We start from the raw sequence: 16617 nt of genomic DNA, 5'->3' as shown, positions 1-16617 counted from the left end.
ACCATTGATATTACTGATGCCATTCCAAAACCATGTAATTGTTGAATATAAATTGGTCTAGTTGCTGTGAGATACAAATTCCTTTGTCTAGGCTTTTGGTTCTTAGTCCAATAACCACTTCACTAATGTTCCTGTGTGCTACCTTATCTACCTTCATTACTGCTCTGATATCATGGAGCAAGGGAACAGGCCCTTTGATGCAACCTGTCCATGCTGACCAGGATATAAACATTTTCCTGCATTTGGCCCATATCCCTCTAACATTTTCTGTCTGTGCACTTGTCCAAGTGCCTTTTCAAATGCTGTCAATGTGCCTTCCTCAACTGCTTTCTCTGGCAGCTCAATTCACTTTCACTCTGGTTGAAGTATTTGCTCCTCAGGTTCCTGTTAAATCTCTCCTTTCAGACCTTAAACATAAGCACTGTAGTTGCTCTGGCTAGAGCTACAAGAAACCGCAGAGAGCAGTGGACGCAGCCCAGCCCATCAGAGTTCAGCCTCACCTCCAGGGACTCTGTCTACATCTCTCATTGCTTCAGTAAAGCAGTTGACCCCTCTCACCCTGGGCCGCCTTTTTTCTCCCCTCACTCCCATCGGACAAATATGCAAAAGCTTAGAAGCACATCCCACCAGGCTCAAGAACAGCTTCAATCCCTCTATTCTAAAACTCTCAGTACAATAATTGATCCCTTAATCTACCTGGTGGCCTTGGGCCATGTTGTCTGCCTGCATTGCATTTTTCACTGTATCTCAGTACACATGACAATAATAACCAATTTACCTATTCCCCAACCTTTTGAGGAAGACTATCGATGACCCACAAGTTTTTAACACATATATATAATCACCCATTATTCTTCTGTGTTCCAAGGATAAATTCCTAGTCTGCTCAACCCTATTTACTTTAGTTCCACACATCCTCAAATCTTTTCTACCCTCTTTCCAGCATAATGGCCTCTGAACTGTAGCAACGTGACCAGTCATGCATTCCAGTTCTGTGTTTATCCATATTGCTCCGACCCCCAGCCAGCTGGGAACTCAACCCTGCTCCTGTTTTCTCTCTTGCAGGAGGTCCGTGTTTTACCTTTGGCACTGCTGGAACAGAGATCACCTTCGGGTCTTGGCCGACCCCTCCGGCAGGAGTGAGGCGACGGTGAACAGCTTACAGCTGGCCGCTGCCTCCAGCTACTCCCCTCACTGCATGGACATTGACGGGGCGGCAGGCTCGTCCAAGCAGAGCTACACCCAGGAGACCAAGCGCTTGAAACGCGGCCCCTCGCTGGACTTGCACAGCCTTGTGGACGAGCATCGCTTTGTTGATACGATCCTTTTAGGCTGTACTAACTCAGAGCAGGCCAGGTTTGCCTCTGCTTACAGGAAATGGTTAGACACGGTATTTTGTCAGTAGCAGCTGGAGAATACTCAGCCACATTACGGTTAGTCTTAAATCCAGCTCCCCAACACAGTTCTGTTTTGACCACCGATGTTGCATGGCGCTTTTTTGTAAAGTTAGTCTTCAGTACTGTGCAAGTCCCATTTTAAAATGGGGCTGAACTGAAACTGACCCTAAAACAAAAACTATATTCGTGGGGGCTTTATGTAGAGATGAGATTTGCAAACTAATAATACAAACACCAGCTGATTTTTAAACTTCAGTGTAAGAGGTATACAGTTTTGCAAATGAAAAATGTAAACTTGTGCGTTATCTGTTTTGTTTCTTTGAGCAAGTTATCCACGAATAGGTTTTTGTTTTGTAAATACATTTGTAACGGGATGAACGTCCCATTTTTTTCCTCCTCTGCTTGCTAGGAGGACTATGCCTAGTAAGATTTTGTTGTCTCATCACTATGAACTAAATTACCCCTGTTATTCCACACTATTCTTCAGATAAATGATAACAGGGAATGCTGCCATCTGATCCTTTTAACCAGAACCCTGTCCAATCCCCAAGTAAAATCTTAGTACATGACTCAGAAATGATGCAGCACAGCTCCAGCTCGTTGGGTCTATTCTGCCTGAACCAATTGGTGCAAGAGACTCTGGGGCTTTTGAGAGAATTTAGATCTGAGTTTGCTTTCAGAACCCTTCCAGGCAGCACCAACAGGAGAACCTTTTCAAAGAAAGGATAAATTTGCTGCATCTCTTTCTCTCTCTCTCTCTCTTCCCCCCCCCCCCCCCCAATCACCCTGGCTCTTTTTAGGTGCAAATTGAGCAATAATATTTGCACAATTAATCCAGAATGAGCTCATTGCTGTCTAGGGTGTTGTACTAGTTGGTGAATTCAGTAAAGCATTTTGTTTAACATAAGTTTCAATAAGGAGGGAATTTCTTCTGAAGAGAGCTTTAAAAAAGAACTTGAATTTTTGATACCTTGAAAAGGTGTAGTTGTTTTTAATTGTATCGGTATTAGTTTACACCATTCTATATAGGTACTGTTGTATTCAGAGGGAGAGCTGTTGCTGACACCTATAAGACAAGAGTAAAAAGAATTGTCCTGTTATGGTTTATCAAACAACATAGCATCTTGTTATGACTTGTTGGCCTGAATGGCTTCCTGTGTTGTGCCAGCTCGTAGCAGAACAATACCTTTGCTTTTATTCCCTTTGATTCCCACACATCCTTAAACACCCCTTTGATTCTTTTTGCCATTTAACTACACTAAAGAATTAATATTTGTAGTGTCAAATAAACTTGTTCAGCATGTGTTTGGGAGGAGGCTGAAGCACACTGGGGAAACCAAGAGAGCTGCAGAGAGAATGGTCAGACTTCTCAAATACAGCACCCAAAATCAGGATTGAACCAGAGTAACTGAAGCAGTGAGGCAGCAATAAGTAACTCGTGCGTGTTAACCTTTGCACTGAAGTTGTACCGCTCTCTCTCTCTTGCCTGGTGATGAGGTAAATTTAGTTGGAACTAACAAGTTTCTCAGGTTGCTGTGACGTTTACCCAACAGCTTCCGGCTGGGTTTACTTGGCCGTGTGTTGTAATACAGTCATCTAGAGAAAAACAGAATTTGGTTTATAAAACACTCATTCCTATGCTGCAGCTAAAGGGTTCTCCTCTGGGTTGAAGAGTAAACCCAACAGGAACAATAATGTGTCGGGTAAATTTGGACAGTCCAAAAATGCAGAATTAGAAGCAGGAGTTTGTGTTGTGACCTCTCCATTGCCTAATTTCCCACCCAGTTCCTGTGTTTTTGGATCTCCCATGGTGCTTGAAAAATAGAGCTCAGCCTTGTATGTTCTTGATGGCTAAACATCCAGTGCTCTCTGTGCAGTGGACTTCCTACCCTCTACATTAGGAAATTTCTCCTTTTCTGATTTTCCTCCCACCTTTTATTGTGTGGTTACGCCCCATTGTCAAAGTCAGTCCAGTGGGGATTACCTACAGTTGGTCCCTTTCACAGTGCGATCATGTCTCGTTCTTCCAGACTCTTGTAAACATGGGTCCACATTAGCTAATCTCCTCATAACCCCCTCCCCACACCCCCTCCCAGGAATCAAGAGATGTTCTTTCATTCTTTCCAAAGTCTAGTGTGTAGAGGCCCAGTTTGCGTGATATCTCCTCGTGTAGGATAAAACTTTATCCCACTATTTGATCAGGTAAACCTTTGTTGTGCTCCGTCTATTGTAAATGTGTTCTTCAATCAGGAGACCAGGCTAATTTAGATGGGTAGCAGCATACAAAAAGCTGGACGAACTCGGTGGGTCAGGCAGCATCTATGGAGGGAAATGGGCTATCAATGTTTTGGGTTGACGCTTTTCATCAGGACTTTGTCTGTTCGGTCCTGATGAAGGGTCTTGTCCTGAAACAGTGACTGTCCTGTTCCGTCCGTGGATGCAGCTTGACTCCCCAAGTTCCTGCAGCTTTTCGTCTTGCTCCAGATTCCAGCACCTGCAGTTTCTTGAGGCTTAGATGGGGTTTCAGCAGGTTTGAGGTGACACTGTTCTTGAAGGATGTACAGGCAAAATAGCAGATTCAAGTGCCCTTGCTACAGTATGTCAATAACCATCCATAAGATGGAAAACTTCTAATTTCTGCTGTAACTACATTATTGTGTTGCCATTAATTTAAGGTAATTATAAATGGAGACAGCATTGTATATAGCAAACTGTCAGTGAGCATTGTCTAATTCCCCCTCTTACGAGAAGTTAATTTCTAGAGCCCCTGTTACAGTGGGTGACATGTTTTAGTGAAATCAAATGCTTTGCTTAGACCATCTTGGGCATTTTGAATTTGACCCCATTCCTGTGGGTGTGGCGTCCTCAGCTGGACATGGAATGTGATGGCAGCTCCCTGTTGATCTCCCATTCTGAAGTTTGATTCCATTAAAGCCAGTAGAAGCAAACTTCTGAAACGGTCTTGACAAGCAGGTGTGACTGAGCAGCCCTACAAAGTCCAGACTAGGTGAGGATGATGGCAGATTTTCTTCCCTAATGAGCTTGTTGCTTTAAAGAAGGACCTGGTACATGTGTAGGCTCCATTACTTCTGCGGGCTTTTGGCTTCCATATTGATGTGTTCAGCCGAATTTAAATTCTCCTGCTGCTCTGATGGCATTTGAACTCATCCCTGTAATCACTGGGCCTACAGAATTCAACATGGGGCTTGTGAGTGTAAATGCTCTCGTGATCTGCAGGAATACCTGTGTTAATTTTAAAATCAAAGTTCCACTTGACTGCAGTCTTTTGTGAAAATGGCTGCAATTCTCTATAAAATTTCCCAACACATTGAGATTTATTTTTTATCTGTGCAGATCTTAAAATAAAGTAATATTGAGTGAAACCTCACTAGAACTGTGAAGGAACAGGAAATGAATTGTTGGCAGCTGTGACAGCATACCATCATAACGCATCGACAATGAGCATTATCGATGGAGAAAGGTGAGCCAGTTGCATTGACTGCTAGAAAGACAGTAGAACCAATTCCAAAGAGATTTATTTTACTGAGTTTGTGCTTTTCTTCCTCCCTGTAGTGTTAATTAGATTGAAAGAATCAGCTTAAAACTTGCTTGGAAGAAGAAGTTGATCTTTGGTTGCTGGTGCTAATTGCATCAGGGGTCTTTTGGTCAGGTGACCTGGTATTAAATTTCATGGACTTCATTAAAACCAAATGTGTAAAGTAGATGTTCTCTTGCATCTAGATAGTAGACCAGGCACTAAAAAGCCAAGCTCTTTATTTTCTTCGCCCTTGTTTTATGAGTCTAATCGGGTTGTGCATCATTGCACAAGTTTAGTTTTATGTATTCTTCTAACTTGAACTGGCTGTTAACATTTTGGTGAATGCAATAGCCCACAGGATTGCAGCTCCCTGTTTAGAAACGGCTTGCTCGAATGGTGGAAGTGTGTGGATGCTCATCCACACAGTCTGCGTCACTCTGTGCTGGCCAAAGGCGATAGGGGAAGGAGAAGAGCAACTGAGCCTAGTTTGGGTTCTTCTGTGCATGAAGCAGGAGAAAATAAATGCTTTGGGATGCTGGAGCTGATAGCCTTCATCTGACTCTGGGATGGAAATGCTTAGTACATCCACCAGTATCCATGGTAAGGAACAGAAACCTAATGACCCTTGATCACGATGAGTATTTGTGAAATGTAGAGCAGGCTAAAGGGTTTGTAGAAAAGGTCTGCCGTTGATTGTTGGGTTGCATTTGCCAGGCTCTGAGAGGTTTATATGAAGGCGGATGTGGGTGGTTGTGGGTAAGGAAGAGGTGTAAAGCTTAATGGATGAAACAGAAACAACAGTTCGAAAGTAGTGAGAGAAGCTTTCCACTGGTGAAACGGAATGGTCAAGAACTCGGAGACATAGTTGTCCACTTTTGCTGCTTTTGCCAAGGGAAGTCTTTATGCAGTGAGTAGGGTAGGTTTTGGAAAGCACTGCTGGAGTTGATGTGGAGGCAGTTCAACTGAAGTCCAGAAGAGAGCTGAAAGGAAGTAATTTGCAAGGTACGAGCAGAATCAGCTTTGCATGGAGCCAGTGCAAACTCTCCAGACCAAATAACCCACTTTGGTGCTGTAACCCTTCTGTGATTGGGGGATTTGTAAGAGGTCCCTGTGAATGTCATGTTGAACTGGGAAGCGTGAAAGGTGCCTAACTTAGTGTCTAGTGTCTTAATGTAATGGCCGTTTCACAACAATGTAGTAAAGACCACGGCCTAGTAATTTGGTACAAGTATAAAGGACATGGTTTGAACTTGTCCACTTGTGCATCTTTTGTCAATGTTAAGGCTCTTTAATAAAGCTTGGAGCCCCAATGAATCTGATTTTTGAAATGAAGTGCCTGTTGGGGGTGTGGCCAGTTCAATCCTGGAAAGATTGCAAATCATGTCAATTGAGGGTTCCCCACTCACCTGCAGGGCGATAAGAGTTTGCTAACTGTAGCTTCTGTTCACCCTACACCCCACATGCTGTTGCTAATTAACAATTTCTGATAGTTTTTCATTTTTTGAACCACAAATTCACATAATTGTTCAGCAAATAAATCAGCTGTTGTTAGAGAAAGGGGTTCCAAGAACATTTGCTTATTAGCAGTTGCCAGCAAGGCGCTCGTTGTGAATGTAACCAGCCTCCCTCTGTTTGAATATTGTGTGTAGCCATGTACCAGTACCAGAAGGGTAGGAAATTCTGGCGAGAAGCCTCTAACACTGGGATCCTATGCAAGAGAGTTCCTTGCAGTTATCTTTGTCAGTGCCATTGAGTGGCACAAAATGCTCTAGTGCTGCTCTGTCCAAACTGGTATTGTTATATAATAGTGGCATCGGTTATTTATTGTTAGACTTGTTTTATACCTATACACAGATTTAAGAACCACATTTAGAATTTGTAGTAGTTATTAAGCTGGATTGTAAATTAACTTTCTATTTATTCTGTAGTGGAGATTCTTTTAATAAAAACATTCACTCTGCAATTTATTGCCTTGTAAGTAGTGGTTTTATTGCAATGATGGGAGTGTTTTAATATGTATTTTGCTAAAAGCTTTGGAGATGGTTTTCTGTAACCTCATTGTATCTGCCTATTGTAGAACTGTAGCCTGCTGCATTAATAGATTATTGATCCTGCTTGTAGCAGGTGTAATTACATTTTGTTGGTCATGCTAAAACCATAAGACTGCTTGTGATGTGTAATCATCTCATATTTCAACATTTGGCTGCCTGCTTTATCAACAACCTGCCAATTTATTACAGCCCCTCCTCTAAGCTTAGTTTCAAGTACAGAATTTGCCCACATTGCACTCCCAAGACAGGACAGGCATTTCCCTGAAGGCCTGAAATTCAGAAATTGCTCTACAACAGGACAGCTGCAAGTGATGTCGCAAGCAATGTTCCCTCTAATTTTCAGTAGTCAGCGTGAGCAAAAATCTTATGTTGTGCAAATTTTTTTCCTGTGACAAAAGTATGTGCGCACTGAATGCACACATGGCACAGTTTATGTAGGTTTACAAAATATTTGACATAAAACTGCACAGAATAACAACAAAATAACACATATTTAAGTCACTCAGTTATTTTTTTCTCTCCTGTCTTTGGCATTTACCCATTCTTTGTAAACTCTATCTAGACTAATAGAACTTCCATCCAATTTGGTTTTGATTCTCATTAACATATCCAAATGACATTCACCTAAATGGTTTCTCAGCTTGTTTTAGAGTTGATTCATTAGGCTAAAACCTCGCTCACAGTCCGCACTAGACACAAGAAAGTCCCCCAATGTCCATCAACTGTGCAAGGTCGCAAAACTGTTCATTTTGAAGAACAAATGCCACCATTTGAGCAAAGTTTGAAATCAGTTTGGATTTAATTATTTCTTACACAGAAAATTTGAAATCATTAGACTGTAATTATTACAGTATTTTCAGCTAGAAAATCATGATATTTTAGACAAAAGGCATTAACTTGTTCACTGCCAAATGTGAAGTCACAATCTGCAATTGCGGAGAAATCAAAAGCTGACCATTATTGTACCTCATCTTCAGGAAACCTTTCTTCTAAATGAACACAAAGACTATTTATAAAAGTCAACAGCGAACTTGTATCTACTGTGACGTTTTCTTCACGTTGTTAGCTTAGCAAAACTTTAATTCTGTCACTCCACGAAACATTATCTCCCAGATACTGCTTTCTTGTTAATTTTGCCTCGCGCAAAATGAAGTGAATCAATCGGTGTCAGGCCACTCTTTTGCAGAATCTTGCACAGCGCAGCCAGTTCATCGAAGACATTTAAAACATGTAAAGCTACTTTGTATGTGAAGTTTATCAATTTCTTGTGACAGTATTTAGCCACAGGGTCATTTGACTGATCTTTTTCAATAAAAACTTAGTAAGCTACCTACAGGATTTGAAACAGATCTTTGTAAACTTTACGATATGAACACTGTCCGCCAAAGATGGCTGCCGCTGTGATGCAGCTGTACAAACTGGAACAGGAAAGGTGAGGTGACGTAAATTAGTGACGTGTATTGTGGTATTTGAAAAAAATGACTAACTAGTTAACAGAAACATTTATCTAAAAGATTATTTTCAATAAGTATAATTATTAACTACTACATTATTTTAGGTAACTAACCTTTGGTGCGCACATTAGTTTTCTTTCTGCGCTGGTTGAAAAACGTGTGTGCGCGCGCACACGCACAGCTTAAAGGGAACATAGGTCGCAAGTATCACCACAAGCCATCACTTGCAACAAGTTGCCAGAGGTGAGTACAATTAAAATCCCTAAAAGGCATTTGGACAGATACACATAAAGGAACAGTGTAAAGGGACATGGGGTAGATGCAAGCAAATGGGACCAGCTTAATGAGGGGTGAATGCACAGATAGGTTTAAGGGACATGGAACTAATTGAACTTGTTTTTCAACAGGTTCATCACAGGACCTCCTGCTGTGCCCTCCCCCACTTACCCAAACCACACACCCTCCCTGCCCCTGAAGCCTTCTCCCTGCCCTCTGGTGAGTGCTTGTGTTCCAACCCCCACCTCCCCCCAACTTTCGAGCATCCTGTCTCCATGGGGATGACTGTGACTGCAGGTCAGGCTAAGAGACAGCTGGGGAGACTACATCAAGGCAAGGCTGCTGGAGCAGATGGTATCAGCCCCAGGGTACTGAAGGCCTGTGCGAGCCAGCTGTCTGATATCTTGCAGCACCTTTACAATCTGAGTCTGAGTGAGGAAAAGATACTGGTGCTATGGAAGACTTCCTGCTTGGTTCCTGTACCCAAGAAGGTGACTCCATCTGAACCTAATGACTACAGATCAATTGCCCTCACGTCTCAGGAGAGACAGGCCTGACTTGCCTTGGACCACAGGTGAGATCTTCATTGTACCCTCTACAGTTTGCCTACCAACCTCATGTGGGAGTGGATGATGCCATCGTCTACCCGTTGCAGAGAGCTCACTCCCACCTGAAGATGCTGGTGGCATTGTGAGAACCACATTTTTTTTTGATTTCTCTAGTGCCTTCAATGCAACCCAGCCACCTCTGAGCAAGAAGCTGCAAAGGAATGGGCATAGACAAATCCACTGTCTCCAGGAGTACTGACTCCTGACAGATAGACCCCAGTTTGTATGGCTGGGTAGTTCTCTAAGATGGTGGTGAGTGGCACTGGAGACTGTCCTGTCTCCATTTCTGTTCACACCGTACACCTCAGACTTTCAGTACAAATCTGAGTCTTGTCACTTGCAGAAGTTCCCTGACGCTGCAGTGTTTGGGTGTATTGGAGATGGGCAGGAATTGAAGTATAGAGAACTGGTGGACAAGTTTGTTAGGTAGCAGAATCGGTGCTGGTGATGCAAAAAGACTAAATAAACTCATACAAAAAAAGCTGGCTCTGTCCTTGGCTACCACATGGACTCTCTTGAGTTGGTGGTGAGGAGGTCACTAAACAAACTATTATCCATTATGGACAATTGAGCATATCCTCTTGATGATAGACTGAATAAGCAGCAGAGCACCCTTTCGAACAGTCTTTCAGCTCTGCTGTTTCAAGGTTCGATACAGAAACTCTCTCCTACCAAGTGCAATAAGCATAAACAACAGTTCATATCTGTGCAACAGGAGAACACACAGCATAGTACAATAGTCTGTTTTATTATTTTGTACATTATTAAAGCAGTTCTGCACATTGGTAAATCATTATTGTGTATATTATTCTGTACTTAAGTTAATATTTATTGCTAAGTAGTTTTAGATGTTGCTGTGACAAAATTTTCCATTCAGGAGCAATAAAGTACTTACCATTATTACTATATGCAAGCAAATGGTTCAAGCTAAGGAGGGCACTTACTTGGCATGGATGAATTAGAAAGAAGGGCCTGTTTCTGTACTTTATGATGATGACATAAAGATGATGCTGGTGATGACCAGTGACTATTTATCTGCGGAGCAAGACAAGTCCCAATGTCTGATCGATTTAAGTGCCGGGCCAAATTAGAAAGGTCAGGATGGGCCGAATCATGGTCCAGGCCCCAGAGATGGCCGAGAGGGAGGATTAACCTGATGTTTAGACAATTGAAACACCAGGCCAGATTGAAAATGTCGGGGTGTCGGGACCAGAGATGAGAGATGGGCTGGTTCTGCACACTGCTCACTGGTCCATGACGTGTACTCAGCTCTGCGCTGAACTGAAGCTGTGGCCTGCTCGGGCCGCAATGATGCCTGATTGGTGTCTTTCACAAAGCTTCAGTTCCGAATGCTATTTGCTTACTTATTTGTACGATTATTTTTTTTCTCTGCACATTGGGTGTTTGACAGTCTTTTTTTTCCTGAATGGATTCTTTTGGTGTTTCTTCGTTTCATGGCTGTCTGTAAGGAGGCAAATCTTGGGTTGTGTAATACATGCATACTTTGATAATGTACTTTAGAACTTTGACTATATCAGTTTTTTTAAATTTTCATCCACCCACTGACTCCATTCTTGTAAAACTATCACTAAATGTATGGATTTCTAATTGAAATAAGCTTGAGAGTTTGAAACAGAAAATGGTGGAAATTCAGCAGCTCAAGAGGTGGCTGTGGAAAGGGAAACAGTTAACCTATCAGATTGAAAACACCGTGCCAAAACAGGGAAAGCAAGGAAGCAAGTTTTTAACAGCAATAAGCAATCTACTGGAGTAACTCAGCGTTGAGCTGCTTCTATGGGAGAAAAGGGGTTGTTAATGTTTTGGATCCTCATTGAGTTTCAACTAAACATTGACAATAAATTTACCCTTTGCCCCAACACCCCCCCACCCCCCCACCGATGCTTCAGCCTGCTGAGTTCCGACAGTAGTTGTACCACGGACAGCATTCCAACTGCCTGCATCACTGTCTGGTATGAGGGCGAGGGGGTGCTACCGCACGGGATCGAAATAAGCTGCAGAGAGTTGTAAACCTAGTCAGCTCCATCATGACCACTAGCCTCCATGGTATCAAGGATGTCATCAAGGACGTCTTCAAGGACCAATGTCTGAGAAAGGTAGCATCCATTATTAAGTATAGCCATCACTGGAGACCTGCCCTGTTCTCATTGCTACCATCAGGAAGGAGGAACACATTCAATGACTCAGGAACAACTGCTTCCCCTCTGCCATCCAATTTCTGAGTGGACGTTGAAACCATAGACACCGCCTCACTACTTATAATTTTATTTCTGTATTACTCATTTAATTTAACTATGTAATATGTTTACTGTAATTCATGGTTTTTTCTATTGTGTATTGCATTGTACTGCTGCCGTAAAGACAACAAATTTCACAACATATGCTAGTGATATTAAATCAGATTATGAGATTGTTTGATGCTCCAGGTTTCAATATCTGTGGTCTCTTATGTCTCCAAATGAGTTTTCAATATTTTGTTGTGGAAGACATTGATTTATAAACAAAAGGGGAAAATACTTAATGGATAAGGTGAGGGTTTTCATTGTGCTCAACAGTAGATTGACTCATCAGTGATTAGGGGTAAGATCTTGAACAAAGGGACACAAATATAATGAAATGAGGGCAGTTAGCAAGTGAGAGCACAAATGTAAAAACTGCAAAATGCTGAGGTGTGTGGCAAGCTGGCCAGGCTTTGTTAATGGAGGAAAATCTGGAGCAAGATCACAGAAGGATGAGCTACTGTCAAATCAACGAGTTCTGATACAGGCATGATGAGTTACCTGAAGATGTAGAATTTGATGGTGTCTTGAAGGTGAGGTGCTGAAGAGCTTCCACTTCAGTTCTAAAGTTTATAATTCCTTTATTCTGAGGCTCAGCTCCTCGAGTTTCCTACTAATGTAAGCGTCTCCATACCCATTATGGCTAGGCTTTTCAGTATTTGGTAGGCTTCTATGAGATCCCTTATTTTTCTGAACTGTACAGTATAGGCACACAGACATCAAAACACTTGTACATTAAACCTTTTCTTTCTTGAATTATTCTTGTGAACCTACTCTGGGGCCCCTCCAACATCAGCATATCTTTTCAATATTGAGCCCAAAATTTCTCACAATTAAGAACTGCTGCTTCAGCTGGAAGGAATCTTTGGGTCCCAGTATGAATTGGGATAGGTGCTTCAGGTCCTGCAGCGGCATGGGATAGTGCTGTAAGAGGGCAAGTAATTGGGGCTGGAAGAGCTAACCAAGGAGTTGCTCAGGAAGTCATGCCTTTGCAATGCTGAATGGGGAAAATAATTTTGAAGGTGGCAGAATATGTAAAGCATGACTCATAAATCGCAGATATTTGAATGGAAAGTAAGACGGGATCTCCAACACTCTCAGCACGCTGGAGGAACTCAGCAAGTCGGGCAGCATCAGTGGAAATGATGAGTTGATGTTTCGGGTGGGAACCCTTCGTCAGGACTGAACAAAGGGGGGAGAAGGATTTGAAGAATGCTTGTAGGTTCAGTTGAAAGACCAGTAATTTGAAAGACAGAGGTGGGGGAGGGGAAGCTGGGACGTCATAGGCAGGAAAACAATGGGTAGTAGAAGAAGGAGGTGGAACCATGAGGGAGGTGATAGGCAGCTGGGGGAGGGGGAAGAGTGAAATAGGGATAGAGGAAGTGGGGGGGGGCATGAAATTACCAGAAATTGGAGAATTCTATGTTCATACCAAGGGGCTGGAGACTACCTAGGCGGTATATGAGGTGTTGCTCCTCCAACCTGAGTTTAGCCTTGTCATGGCAGTAGAGGAGGCCATGTATGGACATATCTGAATGGGAGTGGGAAGCAGAGTTGAAGTGGGTGGCTACCGGGAGATCCTGGCTGTTGTGGCGGACGGAGTGGAGGTGCTCTTTTTGCTCTCTTCAGGAGAGTAGGTATGAACATAGGTACAGGAAATAATTGTGATGGTGTCAATAGTTACGTCATATATGGTGGAGTGAATCCATGGTGCAGGAAGATGGAAGGGCATATTAATAAATCAGATATGATGGAGACAGGAATTGGGAAAATGAATTGGAGTTGTTACCAGAGGCAGAGTGGGAGGACACATATGCTTGATAGCTGTGGACAGGTAAAGGATATCAGTTGCTGAATAACTCCCAGGATTGAGATGACTATCCGGGAAGGGAAGACGATGGTGAAATTTGGCAGGAAAAGTAATGGAATTTGATTTCTCTGTGAATGAATGAGACACCAATACAGTTATCCATGAACTGATGAAAGGGCAGGATCCATATTAAAACTGAAAGCACTGTTCTACAATGAAATAGTATCCAATGAAAAGGCAGGTGACCCTTGGGTCCTTGCAAGTTTCTGTCACTACGCCTTTGATCTGAAGAAAGTGGAGTTAAAGTAGTTTTTTATTTTTATTTATTTAGACTGTTGGGGCCAACCAGCCTGTGCAGCCCATTTACATCCTTTGTGACCAATTCACCTACTGATCCGTATGTCTTGGAATGTAGAAGGAAACCAGAGCTCATAGGGGAAAACATACAAACCCTTACAGACAGCGGCGGGAATGGAACCCAGGTCACTGGCACAGTAATAGCATTATGCTGGCCGCAAGGCTACTGAGCCACCTTTTTACACAGTTGTTCAATGCGTGAACAAGTTAAGACAGATGAATGAGTACATTGGTGGAGGGGAAGTGGGATCTCTCCTCTTGCTCATTAGTTAAAATCCTCATGAAATGTTAAAGCAAATCATATTTAAAATTACATTAACATCCCTTTTGATGTCTATTTTTGTGTGAATGGGTAACAGAGGGTTAAAGTTTTGCTAAGAGCTACGTATTCCTCAGTACTAGGCAAAATTTGCACGATAGAAGCAAGATACTTGTCCATTCTCCAGTTGTTTTTCTCCATGCAGCAGTCAGAGGAGCGGAGAGTAAGAGCTTTGGTATGTGTGTAACTCGGCCAATGGAAGTAAGGTATAGTGAAGCAGAGCAGCTATTTTGGAGCGGCCATTGTATGAGTGAGCCGGTGTAGAAATGAGAATCAGATGTTGACTTGAGACCCTTTGGCGTGGAGGCACAGGTGAGAAGCAGGTAAGAACAAGTATGGTTTATTTTTAAGTAGATAAATATTCAAAAAAACCACTAAATTACAAATAATTAAATGAAATGGGGCTGCCGGATCCAATGATGTATTGTGGTTGCATGATGTGGGAGCTGGTGAACCTCACTGCGGTTTTTGATAACCACAAGTGGGGGGGAGAAAATAAATATATGTAGTCATCATTGGAGAATGTATAGTCAGGGGAATAGACACAAATTACAATGAATGCAAGGACAGAACTTCCCAAAGGCTATATTGCCTGCCTGGTGCCTGGGTTAGGTACATCTCATCTGACTACGGAGGAAATTGGAGTGAGGGGGAAAGATCAGTTGTCATGGTCCATGTGAGTACCAATAATGTAGGAAGAATAATGAAAGGTTCTGCCAAGGGAATTTGAGCATCTGGGGATGAGTCTAAATTAAAATGCAGAACCAAAAAGGTGGTAATCTCTGGATTGTTCATGGCCATTTGCAAATTGACACAAGGTTAGTAAGATCAGAGTTAAATGTGTGGCTCAAAGTTCAGTGTGGAGAAGTGGCTTTGAATTTGTGGAGCATTGGCGCCATTATTGGGGAAGAAGGGAGCTGTTCCAATGAGAAGAACTGCACCTAGAACATGCTGGGGCTGTAGATAGGGCTGTAAGCTAAATAGTAGAGGTGTGGGTTCAACATCTTGGAAATATATTATATGGATAAAGTAAAAGGGAAGGAGAGTGCAGGAGAGATTACTGAAGTCTGTAGAATAAAGAATAAAACTAAATTTGTAAAGAATAAGAATGTAGCTTCAGGCAACATGGAGGCAAGATTGAGAAGAAGGTTGGTGAATACAGGACTAAATGTGTTATATTTGAATGCACACGCTATAGGAAATAAGATGGATTATCTTGTAGCGCAGTTAGAAATTGTCAGGTATGAATGGGGATCACTGAGTCATGGCTGAAAGATCACAGCGGGGAGCTAAACATCCAAGGATTCACTTCATATCATAAAGACCGGCAGGTGGGTACAGGGGGTGGAGTAGCTTTGTTGGTAAAGAAGTGACATAGGATCAGAAACTTGGGTAGATTTAAGAAACTGCAAAGGTAAAAGGACCCTGATGGGAGTTGTATACAGGATTCTGAGTAGTAGCCAGAGTGTGGGATATAAATTACAACAGAAGATTAAAAAAAAGGTATGTAAAAAGGACCATGTTACAATTATGGGGAGTTTCAGTATGTAAATAGACTGGGATTAATCAGGCTGGTGCTGGATTCTAAGAGGAGGAATTTGTAGAATGCCTATGAGACGCTTGTGCTCAAGCACACAAGGCAAAAGACAATTTTCAATTGGCTGTTGTACAATGAACTGTATTTGATTAGGGAACTTAAGGAAAAGAAACTCTTAAGAGACAGTGATCGGAATATGATAGAATACACCCTGTGGTTTGAGAGGGAGAAGTTAAAATTGAACATGTTGCCATCACAGTTGAGTGAAGGTACTGTAACTAGCGAGGCATGAAAGAGGAGCTGGCCAAAGGTAACTGGAAGAGGAAACTAGCAGAGATGATGGTAGAGCAGCTTTAGCTGAACTTTCTGGGAGTAACCCGGAAAATGCAGGATCAGTTCATCCCAAGGAAGAAACATAGAAAATAGGTGCAGGAGTAGGCCATTTGGTCCTTCGAGCCTGCACTGCCATTCAGTATGATCATGGCTGATCATCCAACTCAGAACCCTGTACCTGCCTTCCCTCCATACCCCCTGACCCCCGTAGCCACAAGGGCCATATCTAACTCCCTCTTAAATATAGCCAATGAACTGGCCTCAACTGTTTCCTGTGGCAGAGAATTCCACAGATTCACCACTCTCTGTGTGAAGAAGTTTTTCCTCATCTCGGTCCTAAAAGGCTTCCCCTTCATCCGCAAACTGTGATCCCTTGTTCTGGACTTCCCCAACATCGGGAAGCAGTACACCAAGGGAAGGATGTGCCAACCATGACTGACAAAGGAAATCAGAGACAGTATAAAAGCAAGCAGGGCATAAAATATAGCAAAAATAAGTGAGACGTTAGAAGATGCAATAGTGAGAGAAAAGATTTAAGTATGAACGTAAGCTAGCCAATTCTATGAGGATACCAATTTTTTTTCCAGATAACTAGAGTAAAAGAGGCAAGAGTGGACATTGTACCACTGAAAAATGAAGC

The 16617-nt window shown here is 42.4% G+C and overlaps 1 protein-coding gene across 2 annotated transcripts in view; it reads left to right on the top strand.

Moving 5' to 3' along the window:
* The window catches only part of ptar1 (protein prenyltransferase alpha subunit repeat containing 1), a 42163-nt gene extending 35272 nt beyond the window's left edge, over positions 1-6891 (top strand). For both annotated transcript variants that reach the window (XM_072258104.1, XM_072258102.1), the window contains one exon: positions 1066-6891. In XM_072258104.1, the coding sequence (XP_072114205.1) occupies positions 1066-1405 (340 nt within the window). In that variant the 3' untranslated portion in view covers positions 1406-6891. The remainder of the gene's footprint in view (positions 1-1065) is intronic.
* The last annotated feature ends 9726 nt before the right edge of the window (positions 6892-16617 follow it).

Source organism: Mobula birostris, chromosome 5 (genome assembly GCF_030028105.1).
Source record: "Mobula birostris isolate sMobBir1 chromosome 5, sMobBir1.hap1, whole genome shotgun sequence".
Classification (NCBI taxonomy): Eukaryota; Metazoa; Chordata; class Chondrichthyes; order Myliobatiformes; family Myliobatidae; genus Mobula; species Mobula birostris.
Note: the sequence above shows the minus strand (reverse complement) of the source record. Positions and strands in the feature narration are given on the sequence as shown.